This window comes from Carettochelys insculpta, chromosome 20 (genome assembly GCF_033958435.1).
Source record: "Carettochelys insculpta isolate YL-2023 chromosome 20, ASM3395843v1, whole genome shotgun sequence".
Taxonomy (NCBI): domain Eukaryota; kingdom Metazoa; phylum Chordata; order Testudines; family Carettochelyidae; genus Carettochelys; species Carettochelys insculpta.
The window spans coordinates 24350344-24374952 of NC_134156.1; the positions used below are offsets into that span (position 1 = coordinate 24350344).

At 52.1% G+C, this 24609-nt stretch overlaps 1 protein-coding gene across 2 annotated transcripts in view; it reads left to right on the plus strand.

The window, feature by feature from the left end:
- Window positions 1–24609, plus strand: part of SLC38A10 (solute carrier family 38 member 10) — a 48462-nt gene that overhangs the window by 11553 nt on the left and 12300 nt on the right. For both annotated transcript variants that reach the window (XM_075014682.1, XM_075014683.1), the window contains exons 5-11: window positions 314–457; window positions 2570–2694; window positions 6962–7064; window positions 8028–8210; window positions 9990–10101; window positions 10638–10744; window positions 18474–18630. In XM_075014682.1, coding sequence (XP_074870783.1) covers window positions 314–457; window positions 2570–2694; window positions 6962–7064; window positions 8028–8210; window positions 9990–10101; window positions 10638–10744; window positions 18474–18630 — 931 coding nt within the window. The remainder of the gene's footprint in view (window positions 1–313; window positions 458–2569; window positions 2695–6961; window positions 7065–8027; window positions 8211–9989; window positions 10102–10637; window positions 10745–18473; window positions 18631–24609) is intronic.

A 24609-nucleotide genomic window follows, 5' to 3' on the forward strand; every position in this document is an offset into this window, starting at 1 on the left:
CTGCTCAGCTGTGTGTGGATGATTATTTAAACCCCCAGCCTTTGGCACAGGCTGTAGAGAGCAACAGTGGCACCCAGTGACTGCATAGGTTAATCACAGACCTTGCTGAGGAAATAGCATGATCTGTCTTCCAGCCTTTTCTTAAGGCCAGGAGCAGGTAGCCTCAGATTCCGAGTCTCTTCTCTTTGTTTGCATCTCCCTTTTGGGGTAGTGAGCCAGCTGTGTTGATACAAGCCCGGGAGTTCCAGTTGATAAAACCTGGGAGATCTCTGCGTGCTCTGTACTGCTGTCCCTGAGGCGGATCCTTTTTCAGGTAACTGGCAGTTTCCGGATAATCCTGCTGTTTGCTGTCTCGCTCTGCATCGTCCTTCCGCTGAGTCTCCAGAGGAACATGATGGCTTCCATACAGTCATTCAGTGCCATGGCACTCATCTTCTATACCGTGTTTATGTTTGTGGTAAGTTTTGGTGGCGTGGGGAAGATTTTGTTTCTTTAGAGGGGAGAGTGTCTGTGGTTAATTCATCTGAAAGAAAACTCTGTCCAGATTAGGGTCCTGATCCTGCCAGCTGTTCTGCATGGGAGGGACCCCTTCACTGCTTGTGTACTCACAAGGGCTGCCCACCAGGGACAGCATGCTGGCTCGGGATCCAAGTTTGAAACACAGTACTCTTTTCTGTTAAATATTGCTGACTCTGCATGGGGATAATTGTTGCCCTGATGCCCACACACTTATCCACATGGAAATAAGAATATACAGCCATATGATATAGGAATGGGCTGGGCCATCTGTCAGTCACTATGAAGTCTATACATTGTGGCAGCTTAACCACATTGTGGCCTGCTTTACACTGGGTGCTTACGAGTACTGTGCAGCTTATGACATTCAGAATTTCTGATTAAATTGGGAGACAGAAGATGGGAAGACATACGCGGCTGCAAAATGAATTCTGTAATGCAATAACTTTTTCCCTTAAAACTCATAAAACCTTGATCTTTAGGGAGAAAAATGATTATTTTTAAGGACACAAGTTTTTACGCTGCTTGCAAGATTTGTATCGGTGGCAAATGCCAATGAGCCAATATAAGCATTTTTCTTCCTACATGGTTGTACTTTAAGTTGCTTATGTAGTGAAGACCTGGTGAAGGCAGTATAGGAAAAGGCTTTGTTTTTAGGCCTGACAAAAAAGCTTTGTCTTGAGGAAGCTGGTGTCGGCCAATTTGATTAAGTAGGAGGAATTGCTGACTTTCTATAGGTAAGCTGTATGCAGCTTCATGGAGGATAGTGATCTATTGAAGCAGGTGCAGAGACAAGTTACGAGAATGAGCAGAGCATTGGAAAATATGCTTTAAAATGAGGAACATGAGGCGCTTGGTCTATTTAGCTTAACCAAGAGAAGATTTAGGGGTGTCTCTATCCTTGTCTATAATTACCAAGACGGGGAATAAAAAGCAGATGATTGTGCTGCTCTTTCTGGCTAGTAGGCAAAGGTGTAGCAAGTCTTTGCTGGAAATTGAAACAAGACACATTCAGACTGAAAATGAAGCACAATGTTTTTAACATTGAGGGTGACTAACTACTGGGGCAGCTGGGTTCTCCACCCCTTGCAAGATTGGATATAGTCTTAGAAGTTCTGCTCCAGGAATTATTTAGGGGAAGTTCTGTTGTGTCTCTTCTGCATGTGGTTCAAAGGGATGATTCTTTGGGCCTTGTAATCTGTGAGTTAAGTGGCAGGGCAGAGTTCATGATCTGGCCCCCAGAAGATCCTCAGGCTTTAAGAAATAGGTTCTGAGTTCTTTTTATCTGGCCACCTGATTTCTGAGCTGCTAGGAGGTGCTTTGGTCACCTTGCACTGCTCTTTGTAAGCATGAGGGTTTGAAACAAAAGCTGGGATCTTCACACTCACGTGACGCCCAGAGCAGGGGCCTTAGGGGAAACTCCAAATGTCGCTGAAGTTTGCAACACTGGCGGAATCTCTCGGAGTGGGAGTGCTGTCCGGCTGGATTATAAATGGGCATTCAGCTCTATTTCCCTCCCCAGGCCAGGAGAGCGTTCCTAGCCCATCTCTGGTGCCATGCTAACCTGCTTGGCATTGACTGTGGTTTTCAGAGTACTCACATTGTCAGCTGCGTCATTGCCTGTCCTTTAGAAGGAGACTCCTCCTGTGCCTGCTGCTTCTCGTTTCTGTGGGCCCAATGCAAGTCTGTGCTCCGAAGCAACCTAGTTAGCTGAGTGCATCCCTCAGGAACTGGTCTAGCTCTAGTGTGTGTGTGTCCTGGTGCCTGCTAGCTGGTTGGCATCAACTAGGGAATAGGGTACTCCTTTTCAAATAGCCCTTATTTGCTCGGCAGTCAGGGGTGACCTGTAGAGCTCAGAATAGCTGAAAGGTGTGGGGCTGAGACTGGGAAATCTGCATTAAAAAATATCCTGCTGGGAGGTGCAGGGTAAGTGACCCCAGGCTGCCTCCTCTTCCAGATGGACCTGCCTTATACCTGCCTTCTGATGCTGCCTTGGCTGTGGTCTGTGTCTCAGCTGTGTAGCTCTTCACCCTTTTTTTCCCTTTTGCTACAGATTGTGCTCTCCTCTTTCAAACATGGCCTCTTTGGCGGGCAGTGGCTGAAGCGGGTCAGTTACCTGCGCTGGGAAGGCATTTTTCGCTGCATTCCTATCTTCGGCATGTCTTTTGCCTGTCAGTCGTAAGTACTGTTTAGAATCGTTAAGAAAGTGATAGAGAATGAGACAGAAAATATCTTACTGCCTGTCCATGAATCCATGGCACACCCGTATCTTTATTACTGCCTGCAGACCTGGTCACCTCCTCTGCACAAATGATACCTTGGCATTGGAAGAAATTCAGAAAAGGGCAACAAAAATGGTTTGGGGGTTTGAAATGGCTTCCACATGACGAGAGATGAATGAGACTAGGACTTTTCGGCTTAGAAAAGAGACGACTAAGGGCGGGGGGTATGATTGAAGTCTATGAAATCGTGATTGGTGTGGAAAAAATGAGTTAAGAAGGGTCGTTTGCTCTTTGCCATAATACAGGCATTGGGGTCACCAATAGGTTGCAGGTTTAAAAAAAAACAAAAAGCAGTATTTCTTCATGGAGAGTACAGTCAACCTGTGGAACTCCTTGCCAGAGGATGTTGTGTTGGCCAGGACTATGACAGGGTTCAGAAAAGAGCTAGATCAGTTCATGGAGGACAGGCCGCAGCAGCAGCTCTTAGCCGGGATGGGCAGAGGGGTGTCTCTGGCCTCTGTTTGTCAGAAGCTGGGAATGGCCGACAGGGAGGCGTCACTTGATGATTACCCGTCGTGTGTTCATTCCCTCTGCAGCACCTGGCATTGGCCACCGTGGGAAGACGGGAGACTGGCCTAGATGGACCTTTGGTCTGAGTCAGTGTGGCCGTTCTCATGTACCTGGTATTCTAGCAGCTGTGTTGTGCAGTGAGTTTTGGGAAGGCTAACCCAAGGGTCTGAATGGGTTACCTGCCATCTGGTTCCCCCTAGTAGTTTAATCACAACATTTTACAGCCCACGGAAGTACAGCATCTCATTCTGTTGTTACTCTTTTGTTAGTTACCTAGATGGGGGAAGGAATTATGTGTCACTCAGGCGTTCCTGTGCTTGAGCAATTACTTGTTCCTAAAATGCATAGGGTCCGATTAATCCCGGGTGTGCCTTACATTGACTTCCTGGGACTTAAACCAACAATGAAACATTGTTTGAAAATCACGGTTTATGATCGGGAAAAGAGACCCTGCTGTTTCTGTCCCTGCCCCCAGCAGAGCCCCACCCCACCTCACCAAATGTAGCTGAGACTATTTAAAAGACAGTCGCAGAATCATTGACTTCAGATTGTTGCATCCAGTTGCCCATTTCTTCTCAATAAGGGTTAGGGTTGCGGGCACACAGAGGCCTGGTGCTGAAAACCTGGTTATTTCTGTAATTCCAGCAGCATTACCTTCCCCACCAAACTGACAAGAGCGAGTGATTCATGCCTGACTGAAGCAGCAGCCAGCTCGAAATAGATGTGTAAATCCAATTGTGGACACAAAAAAGACCTTCAGCATTCGCAGGGCTGGCAGAGCCGGCCCTTCCCCCTGTAGTTCTACCGAGCACGCTGCATGCCAATAGTAAATTAATGTGACAAATAAAATTTGTTCATACTGCTGTGTTTACACCCACATGTGAGATCCAAATCATCATTTCCCACTTATCGTCTCTCTTGGCAGCTCTGTTGCTAGCAGAACATGCTCTAGTCTTGCTGTTTAATGTCTCCATTATAATTGGTGACAGAAGTTGTGTTCTTTTACAGCTTTACCTCGTTACCACTGTAGGTTTTCTTTTTTAAATAGAAATTTGTCCTTTTCTTGTGGTAGCATCACAGTAACCAGTGTACATGTGTAGGGAGTTGGAAACCCAGCAAAATTATATGGTCTGGACTAGTGTGTGCATAGATCTAGCTAAATATAGATTCTGTTAAACCACTTAAATGGCAAGCCAAACCTCCAGCTAAAACGTATATTTTCCCCCCCAAGCATCAGAAAAACACACTCTCCCCATTCCATGTGATGTTACAAGCATATCGTTCTCTGACTAGCAGTGTGTTAATTTTGCTGAGCTCTCAATCACTTTGTGAACAATAAATAAGCCTAATATAAAAATCATATTCACCCGCCCCCCCCGACGTGAAATGCATCATAGAGTGGTGACAAGCTGAATGGACCGTTATTCTCATTTACCTTGAACACATGATCATGCTTGTAGAGTCAGTTCTCCTGCCTGCCCTTTGAAATGTATATTAGCCTTGCTGAACTTGGGGCGATGTCGTCTTCTCCACCATTATGCGGTATGGGCTAGTTAGATTCAACAGGGGGCTGGGAACCAGGAATTCGTGAGTTTTGATATTAGCTCTGGCATGGTCTCCCTGTGTGACCTGGGGCAAGGCTCTTAAGCTCTTTGCCTCAGTTTTCCCATCGATAAAATGGGCTAATGATATTTCACAGGATGATTGAGCATTCATATAACCTACACTCTGTCGTAGGTTCTGATGTTAGCGGCGCTGGTGTAAAGTCACAGACACGAGTAGCCCACCAAAATAAGCATGAGCTGCTTTGACTGCTGTGGGTTTAGAGGGGTGCTTGGTATCCGGTGTAGCAAGGTGCTGTGGTGTGAGTAGCAGCTTGCGGGTACTCGTTTTTCAGCATCGCCCCCGAGTCTAGGCAAAGGTGACCTGTGTTCATTCTCTCCCTCTTGCGAGGCACCTCTTCGATAGTGCATTTCCCTGGCCAACTTAGAAATACCGCTGCCTGTGTAACTCTGTTTTCAGCACATGGAAATACTACACAAGACGGGCTACGTAGTGTGGATGAAAATACTGATTTAACGGGAGAACTGAACTACTTCTAGCCACCTCTGAAAGGAGGCCAGGGTTCTGCCCTGCCTTGCTTGTGCCTTATCTCAGGAATACAAGTCTCCAGGGCATGCGGTCGAACAATTCTCGGATTCAACCCGAGGTTGTAGATTTACTGACTCTCAAGTGCTGGGGAGTTGCCTGCACCAGGCGTATAAAGCATTTGTCAGGAGAAGGGCTGTGGTCTATCATAGGCCTGCAGCACGGCTGTGCTGGTGTAAAAATAAACCCCATCAGAATGAGCTTCTTGCTGCGTGCGTGTCAGACCCTGGCTCCACCCAGGCAGGACTGTGCCTGGCTGGGAGGCGTGGTGGCGTGTGGTCTGGAGTGGTGGGATTCTGCTGCTGTGACTAGAGGCCCATGATGAGTAGCTGGCCTCTGCAGCTTGACTACCGGGGATTGATTGCAGCTAGAGTTCACAGGGCACTTTGTCCCCAGTGCCGCTCTGCTGCTTTGCTGTTGTGCCCGTGAAACATGAGCCAGGCCTGGAAAGCCGTCTCATCACACCCCAACTGCTCCTCCTCTCCCTGCTGGGCCTGCTGCTACTTCAGAGGGGAGTCCATGGCATCTGGCAGTTGCTGTATTCAGGGGTTTTATTTCAAGATTTAAATCCTACATAACCCTGCAAAAATTACCTCTGAGGTGCCCTGAATACGCGACTGTCTCCATGCTCTATATATGGTCTCCTGTCTCCATTTCCATATGCAGTTTAAAGTGACAGCCCAGTTTCCTTTGTGTAGAACATTTGGGGCACAAAAGGTCTAAGACTTTGGCTCCAGTTTCACTCACTCTTTTTAATGCCCATTGGAGTTGGGGGTACCCTCTTCCCTTCTGAGTTACCTCCTCCCTCAGCTTTTCCTCAGTAGTTGCTCTCTGCTGTAGTACCCATCAGGAGGTGGCCACTGGGATTAGGGCAGCAAGAGGTTAATGAGCTGCTAAAATACGCACCTGATGATGAAGAAAAAGTCGATTCTGTGTGCTTTCCAAGTCCATAAATACCCCCAAATCCCACGTAATTGGTGCTTCCAGCTCTCTCTGACCCAGGCTCTAACAGCAGCGCTGAAATATGACAGGCACTGTATTTAGTTTTGTTTGTTTAACTTTCCTTTTCGACAGTGTGATGCTCTAGCCCTCGTCCCGCTTTCATTCTGTAAACACAGCGTTGCTTTAATTATCAGCATGGAGCGCTCCAAGAACAATAATCTCCAGTGTGCTGGCTGGAGCCGTGCCACTGGTGTTTCAGTGGAACAAACGGTCATTCATTTTGCAGCCCTTTTGAACCAAGATGTTTACATCCCACGGTTAACTCCACGTGGTGGGGTGGGGGGTGGGGGAAGTGAATATTTTTGCAACACTTAACGTTCTGAGTGTTCCGAAATCTCTTGGCATGAGCAATATAAATTGTGGACTAGCCGTGTGTTTATGCTCTGTGGCGGGAAGGTGTCAGGGATTTTTCTCTGCTGGGCTGCAGCAGGAGAACTTTGGGGAATGTGCTTGATTTCGCATCTTCCTGAAACTGCTTAATATGTTAACCTGCTTTTCTGCAGCCAGGTCTTGCCTACCTACGATAGCCTGGATGAACCGTCCGTTAAAATCATGAGCTCCATCTTTGCTTCCTCTCTAAATGTGGTCACCACCTTCTACGTTACGGTGAGAAGCCTCCACCTTCCTTTCTCCTCCCAAAAAAGTGACTTTTGGGCTAAGCTTTGACGCAGTGTTGAACACCCCGTCGTACTACGGGCCAGGTGTTAATCTGTTCTCGGGGACGAGGAGGCCTTGCGCTGAAAGCAAAAGAAAATGGCCGGGGGCTGCTCTGCAGATGCGTGGAGGTGTTCACAGAGCCCAGAGTTTGGGAACAATAGGTCCCATTGAGCAGCACTGGAGTCGGGGCTTCAATCCCATTTTCCATGTGCAGTGGCTGGGTTTCCATCTTCCAATCGCGTAACTGGCTGTGGAGATACCGTCCAATGAGCTGCCGTCCTTAGAGAGAGCTGCCCATCAGCCTGTTGCAATTGGAAGGTTATAAAGGAAGTTATGCCTCATAAAACTCCAGTTAATAAAATCCAGTTAATAATTCCCAAGAATCGCCTCCCGTGTGAGCTGGGCTGCTGCGTGGGATTGTATTACAGCCTCCCTTGCTCATGGGCTTTGCAGCCATCTCAGCGGCAATGCTTAATCCCACTGGCAAACTGAGAGCAAGGTGAGCGGCTGGGAAGGCAGCTGCCCCGCTCCCCTTGTCACCCGTTCAAAGGGGCCCCCAGTTAAGGCCATCACACCCAACTCATACTGTCAGTGGCTTCTCGGTGAAAGTTCCTTCAGCCACCCTACCTTGATTAGGCAGCTGGGCCTCCTGGATGCCAGTTTCCCCATGTCCCCATCTGAGCTGGGCATCGCCCTGTTTCAACTAGCCTGCCTGGGTCTGTCCCGTTTCTCTGTGTTGCAGTGGGGTTTGCTCCTCTTCTGGTAAAGCTCCCAATGCTCCCTCCGTCCTTGCTAGTAGGCAAAGGGTTCTCTAAGCTGCCTCAGGCCATCAGGTTGGGCCCAGTGGGAGCCCCCAGCTCATAGGCTGGATGTGAAGAAAGCCAGCCCTGCCTGCTTTTCCCTATTGCACAGGTGGGGTTCTTTGGTTACGTGAGCTACACTGAAGCCATCGCTGGGAATGTCCTCATGAACTTCCCCTCCAACCTGGTGACGGAGATGATCCGAGTGGGGTTCATGATGTCGGTAGCTGTTGGGTTCCCTATGATGATTCTGCCTTGCAGACAGGCGTTGAACACCCTTCTCTTTGAGCAGCAGGTGAGGCTCCCCTGGAAAGCTGTCTTTGGCCCCACGCGATCAGCCCCGTCGCTCTTTGAAGGACCTGCACAGCTTAGCTGATGGCGTATTTTTGATTAGCGGCATGTCCCTGCGCTGAGAGTGGATGTACCCTCAGCCCCATTCACTGCATTGCAGCTTCCAGTTGACATGGCAGCTGCTTGCAGTGCCCTGAGAAGCAGCATGGGGGTCACAGCAGAGCCGTTTGCAAGCAGCACTGTGGGAATGTGACTGTTGTTTGTACGCAGCAGATCTGGGGCTTGTCCTTACGTTGTTCCATGTTCTGCAACAGTGCGAGGTGCTGGGATTGACACCCCCGCCTTTGCTTTACCACCCCCTCGACAGCGCTCACGTGCCGCCTGGTCCCCTGCTCCAGTAGCATTGTGCACGCCCGGCTTCTGCTAAGTGTTGTACAGGACAGGGCCCAGGCCGTCCCCTCTCTCTCTCAGGAGCAGGACGGAAGACTTCACCGTTAGAAACAGAGGACGGCCTTATTTCCTTCTGCCCTGGCCTCCCCCCAGCTCGTGGTTCCATCTCTGCCCCTGCTCTCTTGTCAGCGCAGCTTCACGCCATTAGCTGTCATGTCCCTCACCGTCTCCCCTTCTCGTGGGCCAAACGCCGCTTTCCTCATTCCAGCGCTTGGCTCCCAATCCTATTCCCTCATGACCAGCAGTAGAAATGTGACTTACCCTCCCCCGCCCCCTCGCGTGCTTTCGCCATCGCTGGGAGCAGGTCTTCTCCTGGCCTGGGGTGCAGGTTGTGACCACACAGTTGATCTGGTTTAGGCTGGAAATCTCTCATGGCAGCGACATGTTTTCCGTGCGTTGTGCAGAGCTGCGCGTGCCCCTGGGACTCGGTAAATAGCAGAGGGAGGTTGTGGGAATGTTCTGAGTCCTCTGCGTATTCAGCAGCGAGAGACCTTTTGAGCCAGGAAATAAACCACAGGTGATTTAGAGGGCCAGATCCCGCTCTGTAGCGCTGCACTGTCCGTACGGTGCCCCGTGGTGCTCTCCTCATGTTCTGGGTGCTGGGAGCAGCAGTAAGCCTTGGAAGTCAGGATGCCCTGAGGGTTAAGCCTGACTTTGCCCAGGGCATGTCACTTTGCAATTGTCTGTACTGTGGGGATCCCCCTGTCTCCTCGGTAGGGCCTGTGGCTCAATGGATGGCTGTACAGTGCGTGGCATGCAGGGTGTGGTGGGAATGTGCAGGGGTGTTTTTAGCTGTGGGGGCTGGACAGAAGACGGCAGAGCAGCCCGTCGTGGTCTGGAAAACCCTAGTCACTGTTTGCAGAGCTGTGGATTCAGCCTGTGTCTTTGAGCCCACCTGTTTCACTAGCGCTAGTGGTGCAGAACTGTGCCTGATCCCCCAGCTGCACTCAGGAGGTGCTAGCCGAAGCGGCAACCAGCTTGCTGCCCTGGAGACCCTGAGTCCAGGTGCCCTCATATTGTCGCTACCACTTGCAGGTTCACAGGGTATTGCATGGCCAGCGGGAAGGGCAGTGGAGGGGAGCTTGGGAGCTTAGGTGCTCAGGTAACTGCCGCCTTCAGGTGTACGTTGCGAACTAGCAGCTTTGGCTGCTCTTTTGTAGGCTTGAGTTAAAGCTGCAGTTTACGATGGTTCAGCCGTAGCTCGTACCCTCTTACCGTCCTAGCACTGCCGTGTCTCGTCTGGCTCAGCTCGCAGGGCCTGCTGGGTAGTTGTTTTAGAGACCTGCAGGCGGCACGCAGGGATTTAATGCACTGGTTTTGCTTTTTTCCGTAGCAAAAAGACGGCACCTTCGCCGCGGGGGGTTACATGCCCCCGCTTCGATTCAAAGCCCTCACGCTGGCCGTGGTCTTCGGAACCATGGTTGGGGGCATCATGATCCCAAACGGTAAGTGCACTGGGGGGGCTAGGAGAGGGACTGACACTCTTAGCTGTTGTCCTTTACCCCCCCTGGCCCCATCGCCTTCCATTCGTGCTGCACTGGCTCTTGTGTTCACAAGCACATCTGCTATTTATGGCTGTTTGCTCCTGCGCACCGGCGGTGTTCGCATGCTCCCCATACAAGGCTCCAGAAAAGGGCAGCGTGCGGGGGAGTCCTGAGCTCTCACGGCAAGGAGCAGGCGCAGAGAGCGGTAGGGAGGGGGATGGTGAGGAGGTGCCCTTGCGGAGGGAAAGCCCTTTGGGGGCTTGCAGCCGGTTGAAGTCGTTAGAAGGTGACTAAGTACTTGTGTGCTGCATAAATTGCAGTGACCGATTTTTCACTCCAGTTCCAGCTCTGCTGGCTGGAGGCTCATCTCGTATTCTAGTGGGTTGCTCAGAGCCGCAGTCCTCCGTGGCACCGGGCAAACCTCCCTAGGTTCTTTTCCTGCCTCCGAGGATTTTGCGTCTGTTCATTTATTTAGTGTTCTTGCTCTTTCTCGCCAGTGGAGACCGTCCTGGGCCTCACAGGTGCCACGATGGGCAGCCTCATCTGTTTTATCTGCCCAGCTCTGATTTACAAGAAAATCCACAAGCACGCCCTTGGCTCACAGGTCAGTGGTGATGCTAATTGACTTCTCCCCCCAGTTCGCGGGAGGGCCTGGGAACTCCCTTAGCTTCGCTGCCACAGGGAGAGCCCTGTCGAACGCCCCCGCACCTCCTGAGTTGGGTGGGAATTGTGGTGGACCATTGCACTGCCCAGAACCTCTCCCAAGCATCTGGACGGTGGAGGAGGCGCTTGCTCAGTGAGCGGCCCATCGTGTTGGAACGCCAGCGCCTTTTCGTCTGTGTGGCAGCAATTGAAGCATTCACTGTACATGCGAAAGGTTGTTCACCAAACGCTGGGCCTGCTGCTGGGCTGCCCCAGAAGGAGAAATCCAGGCAGCATATAAAACCGTAACAGGCCATACGTTTGAACCTATTGAGTTTACCTTTGAGCCTGGGCTGGGTAAAATAAACAACTCTTCTCTGCAGATGAAGGGCAGGGGGCCTTTACCGCTGTCCTCGGCTGCCTAGCTTCAGCCAAAATAATGGTAATAGGAGGGACCGTGCCCACAGACGGTGCTGCAGGGTTTCATTTCTGAAACCAGGGTTATTCAGAGGCTGTCGGTAACTTCGCTTTCCTTTGCTGCAGTTTGGATCAGCCTCCTATGGGACAGAGCCTCTGCTGGGTTTGGTGCTTTTCTGGTTTGCAAACACTTGGGCTTTTGTTAAGGGAGCTGAAATGAACCTGGGCGGGTTTTTCCCTCACAAGAACTTTGTCTTCTACAGCTGTCGAATGGGCATCTGTTGGGGCTCCAACTTTGTCAAGTTCAGGGAATCTAATTTCGGAGTTAAGTGCAAAAACCCTAGGGAGAGAAGACATTTTTGTGGGTCCTACAGAAAGAATGGCTTTTTCCGTTGGGTGACTTTTGTGGGTTTACAAACACACTGGCGGCTTTTCAGGCAGTGGGCTTTTTCCTATTGCTCTTCCTTTTCCATTGTCTGATGCAACTTTCCAACTCTCCCTCTGAAGCCTGATGCTCTGGTCCTCTCGTGGCTGGGAAGGAGCCCCCAAAGAACGGCCCTCCTGAATATTCAGGGGAACAGAAACCACTTTCTAGGATAGGTTTTCACTCAGACTGAGCAGAGCCCTTCTCTGAGACAGGTGAACCAGAGGGCTGAGCTGGAGGGGACTGGCAGCTGGGACTCTCAGACTGCCCCACTGAAATGCTGGTCACAAGAGCAGGAAGCAGATGGTTGTATCCTTCAGAAATCCCTCCCAAGGCGTAGTGGCTTGCACGGGTCCCCAAGGTGCTGGGGAGTCGTCTGGCCCACCTGGGAACGAGCCGTTGCCCATCAGAGCTGCACACTTGCTTTGACCTGTAGGCAGGGATCTCTGCCTGGCTGAAAAGAAGAGGGTGCTGCAGCCCTCCTTCCAGGCCTCCAGCTAGAAGGCTTGAGTCTCTGCCTGCCCTCTCCTGGCTGCCTTCTGCAGGACTCATTTTATGCCTTCCCTGGCAGCTCCATGCCCAGTACTCTTTCCCCTTCCTCCTGCCCCAGAGCAGTTCTGCTTTCTCCCTCAACCCACCCACCTGTGCAGCGGTGGTACGGGGTAGTGACGGAGAGAAGAGACATCGGTGTGACTTGTTTCCCAGCTCAGGACAGTGACCCACTGTCCCCCTGCCTGCACGCGTAGTTCCAGCTTCTGTCGCGTTGCCACATCAGTTGATTGGTTTTTTAACAACAGAATTGAAGTCCGTCTGTATGGGCATCGTAACTTGTCCAACACGCCTATGATGTGCTGCTCCCTTCTTCCCCGGCCCTCTGGTCCTGGCTGTGTTCTTAGTTCCCGTGCCCAGGCTCTCTTGGAGCACTCTGGGGATGCAGGCGGAGCTGAGTTTCACAGGCCTCAACGCTGGGAGGGTGGCACCAGGGACATGAAGGTGGAAGAGTTGGAGGAAGGCTTGAGAAGTTTTTTCCGAGGGGGCGTGACCTTCACCTCCCCGGATGTTTCTGTTGGCTGGCACAGGGCGTCTCAGTCTGCTGGGGAGTTGTTAATTATTACAGGCAGCTGCTCAGTCAACAGCTGACTGCGGGTCACAGCCTGGGAATTGCCGCTTGGCTGGAGCTCCGGGGGCTCCGTTGAAAGGCCGGGTGAGCAGGAGAGACGATCCGGGGCCAGCTGCCAGGGGAAGTTTAGAAGCCTAGAGCCATACGCACAGAGGTGTGACTGAATCGAGACGTTGTCCCCTTTGTTGTGCTCAGAGTCGTGTAACGCACGGCCCAGGGTGCTCTCCTCGGGCAGGGCACGGCACAGCACAGGGGCAATGGAGCGCAAAGCAGCCCTGGGGGGACTGGCAGGTTAAGGTCCGGAGGGTAAGGTGTTGGCTTCCCTGTGTTGACCAAGTGTGAGCGAGAGGCCCTTTCTGGTACGGAAGAAGTCCCAGAGAAGCTGCCCAGTGTCTCCTGTCGACTCCTGCGTTACAGCGAGCCTTGAGGGCTGTGAAGGGGCTCTCTTTGGCTTTCCTGCCGGCGGGGCTGGGGGCCAGACCCTGTCGTCTCTCACTTGTCACAGTTCTTAGACCGTGTGACGTCATTGATCCAGCGCAATAGAGAACCGAAGTCTGAGCTGACATCTGGCCTCTTCCAGAGTCTGATTGCCACATTAGCCACCTCCCCGCTCGATGCTTCCTAGCTGTGCTCAAGGGCCAGAACGGACAAGGGTTTAGAAAATCTGCTGCAGCTGTTCTTCCAGGCCCAAGTGCTTCCCAGGTCCCTGGTGGTGGCCCAGATGCATCCAGAGGAGTTGCCTTGGGGGAGATTAACTACTGTACAAAGCCGCAGCTCAGAGCAACATCGCAAGCAAAGAGAGTCTGCTCACTGTGAGTCCCCTGGGTTTTGAATGCTCCTTGTGAGAAGTGGGGCTTTTTGGCTTGTCTGTAATGAACAGCTGCCCATTCCCAAGGCCCTGGCCCAGCCTGCTGCTCCAGGGGTTTGCTAATGCTCCCTTCTTAACCTCCTGCTGAGCTGCTGCCGGCGTTGCTCTGTGACCGGGAGGGTGGAGAGTCACTCGTTCGAAGCATCCCCCCTTCCTCTGTACAAACCAATCCGTTTGCCTGAGTGGCTGCGGCAGAGGCTGACTCACTAGAGGGGCCCACCGTCGGGCCTACAGTTTGTTCACAGCTCCTTGAGCCATGCTGACACCAGCAGGAGGCTTGCACATCACACGCGGGCCAGGTTTGGGCTTTGCCGTCGTGACACGGAGGCATCCGCTTGAATCTCTGCTCTTCCTTGTCATTCTCTGTCAGTTCCCCAGCAGTGATGCAGGAGCGGACAAAGTTCCTTTATTCTTATTTAAGTGATCTTGCTCAGATCTTCTAATTGCCCTGTTGGCATTACAGGAAGCCCGACAAGGGAGATAAACGTCTTTCCTATTTCCCCCCTCTTGCGTTCCAGCAAGGTCATTTCTGCTCTTTGACTTGCTGGCTGCAGATGCTTTTTCAGATCCATTACCTTCATGCCCCCTCACTTGCAAACGAGGGTTTTAAAAATTAACCCTTTGAGTGATGTTGCTTGGAGCAGTGCCTTATTCCGGGAACTATAAAACAAGCTGGCTCTGGAGGGGGATGATTAACAAGCGACTCCGTGGGAATTCCCAAGATGTATTTTAATGCAGCACTTCCAAACCTTTCCAGACAACTGGACCAGTTCACCGGACAGAGACCTCAGTGGCAGCAGCTGGTCTCTACTCCCGCCACTCAGTGGTTCTTGCTCTGACCAATGAACGTTGTTCTGCTGTGGTGGCCCTTGTCCTTAAGGGGAAGTGTGGCAGTGAGCCGGTCACTACTTGCGTGTCCCTGGGCAGCATTCCCTTTTGTTTGCTCTAGCTCAGGGACAGGCAAAATAGGGCCTGCAGGCCAGATCGAGCCTTTGAGCCAGTGGGTGCCTCAGCCAGGCTCCCTGCCTGCCTCGCCTCCGTATGTCTCTCAGAAAAGCCAGCAGCGGGGGCCAGGGTCATCTCTGAATGCCACGAGCCCTGGGGTAGTGGGAGAGGGGCTTCACACGCTGCCCCGTCCTCAGCACAATCTCACGGCTCCCATGGGCCGGAAACCGGCCCATGGGGGCTGCATGTTTGGAGAGCAGGCAGTGTGCAAAGTACCCCCCCACCCCTTGGGCTTGCAGCGCTCAGAACAGCCCATAAGGCCCTCCTAGCTGGCTTCTCTGAGCAGCCTGCAGGGGCATGGATGGTAGAGAGCCTGGCTGAGGGTCCCACTGGGCTGCTGGGAATTGCCAGCATCCCAGCCCCTGCATCCCAATGCCTTACCCCAGGTCACAGCCCCCTCCTGCCCCGGGTCATAAACCAATCCTCTAACTCCCTGCTGCACCCGTCTCCTGCCCCAGCTCACAACCCTCTACTGCCCCCAGCCCCCACATACCCCAAGCTCCCTTCTGCCCCCAACCTCCATATCAGACCATCTCCATTAACACCATGGAAGACTGTGGCCCTTGACAGCCGGCCAGATTGTTTCAGCGTGCCCCATCAGAAAGTGTTTCCAGCCCTGCTCTAGGTCTCCTGGGGTTAGTGCATTTAACTCTCCAGCCTTTGAAGGCTGGGTTCACAGTCTGACCCTGGCCTGTCCCTGGAGTCCCTGACCCCATCCGTGCACATCACAAAACCCACTGCATAGCTGGGTCCCAGGAGTGGCCTCCAGGTTGCCGGTTTGACGGCTCTGTGGAGCTGCCTGGGGAGGTCCGGGTTGCAGGGTGCTGGCAAGGCAATGATGGGACAGCTTTGCTCATCCCTTTCCCTGCACTGCTCCTGGCTGCAGGCAGAGCTGTTGGTTCCTGGGTGACCCAGGCTGCCTCTAGTGATTTTGAGAGACAGAGTAGCTCAGGATGTCCAAGCGGCTGTGTTTGTGGGAGCAGGCCTTGAATCGGGGCTCAGACCGATCTCAGGTGTTCCAGCCCCCCTGGCCCAGTAAGAATTGAATTTTCTTTTTACGCCAACAAAACCACCATTTGCCGTAGGTTTAGCAGTGTTCACGCTTCCAACCGTTTCCATGAGCCAGTTCCCAGAGCCATCAGGCCTGCGCGGGGGCCGCAGGTGCCCTGTCCCAGAAACGCTCCTTTTCCACTCTGGGGTTTCTGGAGGCTGGGGGCCAATGAGCAAGTCACCATGTTGCATGGACGCAGGAGCATCCGGTGCAAACAAATGGCAAGAGGAAAACCAAGGGCAGAATGGCACAGCCCGCCGGCTCTGCACGTGGCAAACGGTCCGGCTGGAGGAGTGTATCGAGGGGGGTCTGCAGGGATCATTTCTGGACCCCGTTTGGTTCAGTATCTTCGGCAGCCGTTTAGATGCCAACATAGAGCATAGGCTCATAAAGTTTGTGGGCAGTGTCGAGCTGGGAGAGGCTGCAAGCGCTTTGGAGGATAAGATTGTAGTTCAAAGTGATCTGGACAAACTGGAGGAAAGGTCTGAGGTAAGTAGGATGAAATTCGGTAATCACCCGTGCCAAGCTCTCCCCTTAGGAAGGAGCAGTCAGTTGCGCACGTGCAGAATGGGAAGTGGCTGCCTAGGATGGAGCACGGCAGAAAGGGTTCTGGGGGCCAGAGGGGATCACAAGTTGCATGTGAGTCGGCCGTGCGACACTTGTGGGGAGAAAAAGCAAACCTCGTTGTGGGATGTGTTAGCAGAAGTGTTGTAAGCAAGACTCAAGAAATCATTTTCTGCTCTCTGGCCTGATACGGCCTCCACTGGAGTCTTGTGTACAGTTCTGGGTGCTGCGTTTCAGGAAAGGTCAACCGATTGGAGTCGGTCCAGAGAGCAGCAACAGCAGTGATTAAAGGTCTAGAAAACGTGGCCTGTGAGAAAAGGTTGAAAATTAGGTTTGTTTAGTCTGTAGCAGAGACGACTCGGAGAGGCCATAGGAGCTTTCAAGTGTATAAAAGGTGGTGATGTAGGAAAAGGAAGAATTTTGTTCCTAACCTCTGAGGACAGGACAAGAAGCCAGGGGCTTAAAATTGCAGCAAAGTCAGTTTAAGTTGGATATTAGGAAAAAATTCCTAGCAATCAAGGAGGTGAAGCACTGGATTAAATTGCCTGGGGAGATGGTGGAATCGCCATCATTGGAGATGTTTAAGAACAGGTCAGACAAACACCTGTCGGGGTGGTCTAGGTAGTGCGTGGTCCTGCTACGAGTGCAGGGCGCTAAACTGGGTGACCTCTTGAGGTCTGTTCCAGTCCTATTTTATAGTAGATAAGAATGAGTCGCTTAATCTCTGTATAAGTGCCAGTTAAGCTAGTGCTTTCGTGCCATCAGTTGGTGGGGAGATCTTGCAGGAAAGAAGCAAGTTTCTTCTGCAAATCAAGACAACGTCTTGTAAAGCTGCTTGCAAAATGTGCCCGGTGCAGTCTGCATGAGAGCCGCAGAAGCATTTTCTGTTGTGGCCATACTTATTCCAGTTGCTTCCATGTCCCTCTGGGAGAATGGGCGTGTGTGGAAACAAACAGGTCTTTACTGTGGGATTCAGTTGTCTTTACTCTCATCCTGGCCAGCGACTCCAACACAGCCTTCTGCCGGCTCTCCCCCCACACCCGGTCCCTCTGAATGCAGTGGCAGCGTTGGCATGCAGACCAGGTTCCAGAAGAAGCTGGTTCAGTGATAGTTACTGAGATTAAATGGGTAAAAATAATACAGTGGTGTTTAATTAAATCTCCTTAACTCTGTGTTGTCAGCCAACAGTCCACCCCCCGGAGTGTTTTAACGGGTCCCTTTTTCCTACAGGGCAGCTGCCAGTCGCCCGGCAGCTCCAGTGCTCAGCTACTTCCTTTGCTGCTGCCCCTCCCCCCAGTACCCAGGTTTCTGCAAATCTCAAACCGAAGGTGCGGAGAGGTCCTGTCTTTAGTATCGGCCCGTTGAGATGTGAGCTCTGCAGTGGCTGGTGGTGTCGCCTTCCTTGTGCGGGCACCTCTCCATGCTGTCCGCTTTACATTTAGAAGATTAACCCGCACAGTTCCCCTTTTGAGTGGGATGAAACCCACGATAGTCCTCTCTTGCGACTCTGCACACCCTCTCGGTTTCTGCGTCTGCATTGCTGGAGGTAGATGGGTCAGGTTTTGTGGGGCATTGTTCTGCCGGGGGCAGCACGGGGAGAGGTTCGCTGAAAAGACCCCTTTTTCGGAGGAAAAGGAGAACAACTGATTGGAAGGATTTCTGTAGCTTGTAAAAGCTCAAACCAAACTTGGTCTGATGCTCCTCATTTCTTAAAGGTAACGAGTGGCCACTCAGAGGCCAGATAAGCCTCCTGGACAGTCTCTCGTTTACCTCAGCTCCTCTGTCCTAGCTGTCGCCCTTTCTAGCTTGCACCTGAACTCCCCCATGCCAGAGCCGCCTTCTCTACCACTTCCAACACCTGAAAAAGCCTTTTTCAATCGCTGCTTCCTTCTCAAACCTCTGCTGGGGCCAGCCTTCCTCTTCCTCCTGCTCCCTTTCTGCTGCTTATTGATTGCTGTAGCTGAATGGAGATCCGAACTGTTGTGGAGGTAAAGTCAAAGGTGAAAGTAACTAAAAATTTCTTACAGGTCCCATCCTATTGCAGCCCAGGTCCCAGCCAGCTCTTTCAGTAGCTGTCTGCTGGCTTTTGCTGCCGCTCAGCCAGCTCTCGCTGGACCTGTGCCCCAGGGTGCATCCCTTACTTCCACCGCCGGGCACAGTTTGCATGAAAGGTGCTGTTCCGAACAGCGATGTTTGCTTTGATGGGCGTAGTAGCTTTGGCTCTGATCCGTTTGTTGTGCAGATCATCCTCGGGATTGGCCTGGGAGTGCTTGTTATAAGTACCTACACCACCTTATCGGTGACAGAGGACATGCCAGTGAGCACGGAAGCAGTGGAGTCGGCCGATCAGCTGAAGGAAGCCAAGAATGTAATTGACCCAGATTCTGTCAAAATACCAGGTAGGCGTTCTGCGTGTGTTCTGCACGCATTGACCTCTCTTCCATGGTGTCCTGAGCCCTTTAAAGCCGCTTTTGTTGTGTCGCCAGGAGCTCTTCCCAGTACCTTCAGCTGCAGGGCCCCCTGAGAAAGCTTCCAAGAAAGGGTGTAGTTGTCGCTTTCCAAAATGCCTCTTGGGTCTCTGCCAAGGCTTTGGCTTTTGTTTTTTGTTCCCTTGCGAGGGCGGTTGCTCCAGATCCTCCCTCTAGTGACAGGACTCCGGAACGACACAAGCCTGGTAATAAAAGCCGCTCTGTGTGGAGGAGAGGAGAGAGAGGACTGTACTGGCCACCTGTCCAAAGGGCACAGGGAGCCAGAACAGGGCTGCTTTCACCAGAGCTGCCAGCGTATTGTACAAGGTTTCAATCACGGGCCATTCACTGCACTCAAAGGTATGTAAATTTATGGGCGCCGACTTTTTTTTTGGTGGGGAAGATATAAATTTGGAGCCAGTTTTAGCCCTGGCCAACCCTGTGATTATGCTTCAGCTTTGTTTGCTGCTATAGGTTATTTATTATTTGTTTTCTGTGGCTGGTGATAGAATTACGGCCTGCTTCTCCCTTCCCCAGCCGCAGGCCTGCTTTGCAAGGCCATCGCTAGCAGGTGTCGAGTGACCCTCCCCATTCCTCATCCGTGGCTGTGCTCTGGGTTGTTTTAGTCCGATTTGATTTTGCTTGGGGTTTTCGGTTCTTTGGGGCTTTGAAATACCACGGATACCAAGAATGGAAGTGAAAAAACAGTCCGGCTTTTCTGCTGGAGATTATACTCCCTCTTCGTGGCTGGCCCCATTCCTGGTGAACTGCTTTGAGCCTCTCCAAGACACTGGTGCTGTCAGTGATAACATTCACTCCTGTTCTCCTCCATGCCTGACGTGGGCCAGATTGCAAGCGGCCCATCCACAATGCGCACCTTCTGCCAGACAGAGATAGCCAGGAGTTCTGACTGGGAGATGCTCTCAGACCCTTACCAAGTGCTCTGTGGGGCTGGGCTGGGCTGGGCGGAAGGGTGCAGTTCTTGTATCTTGGTGAATTTCAGAACAGTAATGGCCAAAGAGCAGGTGTCGTTTCAGAAGGGCTGCTCATTGCATGTTTCGTAGCAGGTAAAATGAACAGTCTTGTAAATGACTTGGGTCTGTTTGAGTTTGTCATAATTGTCCCCACTGTTGCGTCTAAGCTTTTCCATCCATGAGCAGAATAAATTTTGTTATGTGCACCGAGGCCTGTGGGGAGGTGCACCAGCAGTGCTGCCCTCTGTGAGGGCTGTGCGCGCTCTGTCAATCCGCTGAGCAGCATCTGACTCTCCTGGGCGGCCGCCCGAGTGCTCAGCTTACAGGGACACTGGTCACCCTCCGTTCCAGCTGTGTAGTAAGCATCTTGCTTTTCTTCCTGTTCAGGTTCAGTCATAACCTCAGGCACGCTTGACTCCCTCCTGCACGTGCTGGTTAGCACTAGCTAGCCAGCATTAGCCCGGATGGCTTGCTGCTTTGGTGGATTAAATAACCCTGCCCTGGAGGAAGATGCTTTTAGATTTTAAATTTCCCTGGGGACTAGCCATTAAACTCCGACAGGCACGTCCACAGCTGAACCTTGCCGGTTTCCTGTCTGTTTCATAGCAGCCCAGGGGAGTGAGGAGAGGCCCTTCTCCACCGGGAGAGGCTGAGCTCTGGGAAGCAGCATAGGTGCTTTTTGGCATTGGCTTCCCATCCTGGTCCGTTGGGGGGCAGAAGTGCGCTGGGGGGATGACATGCAGTGAGGAAGTAAGCAGCTGAGGGAGTCTATTGACCGTGGGCAGCAAACAGCACACTGTTCCCTGGGAGGGGAGGCTGCTGCCCCCAGCTGCATGTGCTGCTGCTGTGCTTGCGGATCCCTGGACTCTTCCCGTTTCCAGGTGACGCAGAGTTGGCTAACAATTGATCGCCCTACTTTAATGCACCCCCCACCTTCCTGCCCCCTCCCTTTGGCCTTGCACTGGGTGTTTTGGGAAGGGGCAAGTCTGTGGCCTTGAAGCCTCCAGAGCAGCTGCATCCTGTCGTTCGAAACCTGCGCAGGGCTGGGGGCTGCCCTGCTATCACCTGGGTGCCCTCCGTTGGCCACATCTGGTTCTTATTTCTTGCACGAGTCTTTAACAGAAACACATGGCTTCTCTCCAGGCAGCACGCAGTTTGTTTTTAGCATGTTCTTGGGGCTTTCTTCCCACCCACCCCCTTTAATTGATGGGTTGCCTGGTGGAGCCGAGCTAACCCGCGTTCTCCATCTGACTCTTGCCTGTCAGCATGTGAGAGGAGTTTTATTGGCCTCTTTGATGTTGCAGAGACCAGAACTGTACAGACTTTCATTAAAGCCCTGCCCTGTGGGCCCTGGGATTATGAATATTAGAACATTGCCCTTTTATGTGAACACGTATTGACCAGTGAACTCTGAATAGTGTTTTCACTAATGACACCCAAGTGCCCATTATGGTCCCTGCCTGTGTAGCGAGAGGTTTACTGTCAGTGGCTCTTTGGGAAGGTATAAAACCCCTCTCAGAAGTGTTCTGCCATTACATGCAGTGGGTATGTATGTTAAAAGGTTGCTAAGCTGTCTGGAAAGCTCATGAAAGCAATTATCTGTTTAAAAAAAAAAAGGCTAATTAAGCAATTCTTCTCTGTATTTGAAAGCACCCTAGAGGGTCTCCCGGGACGGATTAAGATTTTGTAATATTTTTCAGCTCCTTACTTGAGAGTTGCTGCTTCACTTTGGTTTCTCCCCCCCCGCACTGTGCAGTATCTTGTGACACAGGCCTGATATGTGCCTGTCTGTGCCAGCGACCTTGCCCCACTGGGCCAGGAACCAGTTGTCCTTCGCCTTGTTCTAGCAGGAGAAGCTGTTCCCCCTCCTTGGATTTTGCTGGTTCACGTCTAACAGGACGTGGATGGCACAGGCTGTCCTGTGCATAGAGCTGGGTTCTTTCATTTGCCACCAGTACATGTGGGTACTGATCCCACCCCCTCCCTCGCCAGCCAAGCCCTGGCTTTTCCCTGTTTCACACTAGATCCCCCCCACTGTTGCTCAGCTCCTTGATTCAATGTTTTTTGTTTTTCATTGAAATCATTGCTGTGGGGTGGGGCGGTGGATTACACAGGCTGGTTGTGCAGTACGCAGGTTGCCCCTGGCAGAGAGGACTACCCCAGCCCCTCTCATCACAGCAGCTTGGGGCCAGTAAGCTCTTCTCTGTGGCTGCTGCAGCTCAGTGGGCCCGGCGGAAGATGGGTACACACCCCCCGCCAGCCTCTCACTAGCCTGGTGATTGTCTCTTTTCCGTAGGGTTTTCTGAGAGGCAGTCCCATCCCAGGCACGTCCCATTGTCCTGGCATGACCAAACTCCGACCTGGCTTCAACTTATGCTGAGCGGAAACTGTCTACAGAATTTGGTGGTCCTGGCTCATACCGTGTAGGAGGAGTTCTTGAGCAAATAGATGGACAGACAGACAAACCCTGCCAAACATATGGTAGAGTCCATGAGAGTGGCCACACTGGGTCAGACCAAAGCTCCAGCCAGCCAGCAGCCAATGGCAGGTGACCCAGAGGAATGAACAGAACAGGGAATCCTGGAACACTAGAACTAGAAGGGACCTCGGGAGGTCATCAAGTGATCCCTTCCCAGTGCATTCCCGGTTCTCGGGACACCCTCCCTGCCCAGCCTGGCTAAGAGCCATTCACACACTTGTCTTCCATGGATTTACCTAGCTCTCTTGAACCCTGGTATGGTCTTGGCCTTTGCAGCATCCTCTGGCCAGGAGATCCCCAGGGTGACGGCCTCCCAGGAGGAAATACTTTGGTTTGTTTCAGACCTGCTCCCTCTTCATTTCTTGCATTGTGGGAGGGAGGAAATGACTCTCTTCACTGTCTCCACAGCCATTGTCCTGGTCGCATTGCCACTCCGGCAGCTCACTTTGAACCTGCAGCTTGCCACCCCCAGGGGAACCCTGGCCAGACCCCGCTCTCTTCCCCATCAGCTGAGCTACTCAGTGGCTTGGAGCAGACCCCACTCTGTGTGCAATGTCTGGGTATGCCTTTCGCTCCTGATGGCTGCAGGAACAGCTTGGCTGGTGCTTTGGGGAGAGAGCTTTTAATAGTGCTGGTGACACAGAAAAGGAGCTATCACCCTGCTGTAATTTTGGTTCTTTTTTACGGCTGGTGTGTCAGGAGACAACGGTGAGCTAATTTCACTGCTGCCATTTGATAACCTTGTGAAATCTGTCACCATTGCAGTGCCCCGGGGAGGAGCAGTGTTCCCTTCCCCCCCCCTGCTTAAGGCCTAATTACTTGGCCTCCTTGGTCTTGTTGATTGGAGGACAAGTTCACCAGCCCAGCCCAGGGCCGGCTGGCAGGTTGGACTCTTTCAGGAGATGTAACTTCTTTTGACTTCAGTAGGTGCTTTTGAGCACCTGGCACCTCTGAAAGCCAAGGCCCCAGGCCCTTCCCGCAGTTTTCTGTACCATTGCTACAGCCTTGGTTGGAGCCCCTCCCTCCGTAGCTCCCCGTGAAGGTAAGACCACCTCCGAACTGCACTGTTGGGAGCGAGGTTGGAATGCCCAGGACGGTTCCTTGCAGGCTTGTCGATGGACAGATCCCTTCTCCATGGGAGCTGAAGGTGGACATTTTTGGTTTGCCTTTGTTGACGGGGTGTTGGTGCTCCACACGGCTCAGAGAATCGTGGCCCAAAAAACTTTCTTCTGCCTGGGATGTGGCTGATGGGGTCCCCAGGCCTGCCAAGTCATTTTGTCGTGGGGTCAAGATGAAGCCTACTTTACTGTAAACCCTGCCCCCGTCCCCATTAATGGGGGTGGGATAGCTCAGTGGTTTGAGCATTGGCCTACTAAACCCAGGGTTGTAAGTTCAGTCCTTGAGAAGGCCTTTTGGGGGTTGGGGCAAATAGATGTCAGGGATGGTGCTTGGTCCTGCCAAGAGGGCAAGGGAATGGACGGCTAGATGACCTCCCAAGGTCCCTTCCAGTCCTAGGGGATGTGTATCTCCTTCATAATTTAATCAATCTGAATTTTAGCAAGACTGCTAAATATTCAGCTACTTCCGCCTTACCCTCCAAGACCAAACTGCTTTTCAGGGGCAGAGAGGGACGGGGCGATAGCTTTTTTAAAAATAGCTTTGAAACTCCTCTGATCTCAGCGTAGCCATTCAGGGGTTGGGAGGGATGAGCTTCCCAAAGGCTCCGATCCCAGCACCAGGGCAGATCTTCACCCTGTCTGAGTCTGACTAACTTTGATCCATTTTAAAATGGGGACAGTGGAAGCAAGCACTTAAAATCGAGGCCTTCGCAGTTGTCCATGCCCTCTAGTGGTGAGAACGCAGGAGACAGTTTCTGATGACCCTGTCAAGGACTTAAAATAGCCCTGTGCTGGGAATGATACCATGGCCCAAAAATGTATTTTCTTGCTCAATTTGACACAATCTTTCTGCTGCTCTCCTAGCTCACATCTGTCCGCCTTCCCTCCAGTCCCCTCCACAGAGGAGGAAGAGGCCAAGCTGTCTCCTCCTTCCAAAGAAGCCGGAGGTACAGATACAGGCTTCAGCTGCAGTCGTTAACGTGGTGGACAAGAGTGATAGGAAAACCCTGCAAGGAGTAATTTGCATTGTATTTCTGGTGCAGTTGCTGGACTGCCCACCAGAAGCAGGGAGGGATGGAAGCTTTTAGGTTGCTAATCGTGCAATTTTATTGCAGCCTAGAGACATTGTTGGCAAACCACTTCAGAGAAAAAACAAATCTGATTCAGGAAGTCTGGGGTGTCCAACCCTCCCCCGCACCCCACATATATCTCCAACGGAGACAGCTGCCGGAGGGCATTGTGTTCTGGAAGAACCAGTGAGCAGCAGAGGAAGCCCTCTTGCCGTCTGACACTGAGGCGTTGTTGTTGTAAGCGAAGAAGCTTTTATAGCCTCTCAGCC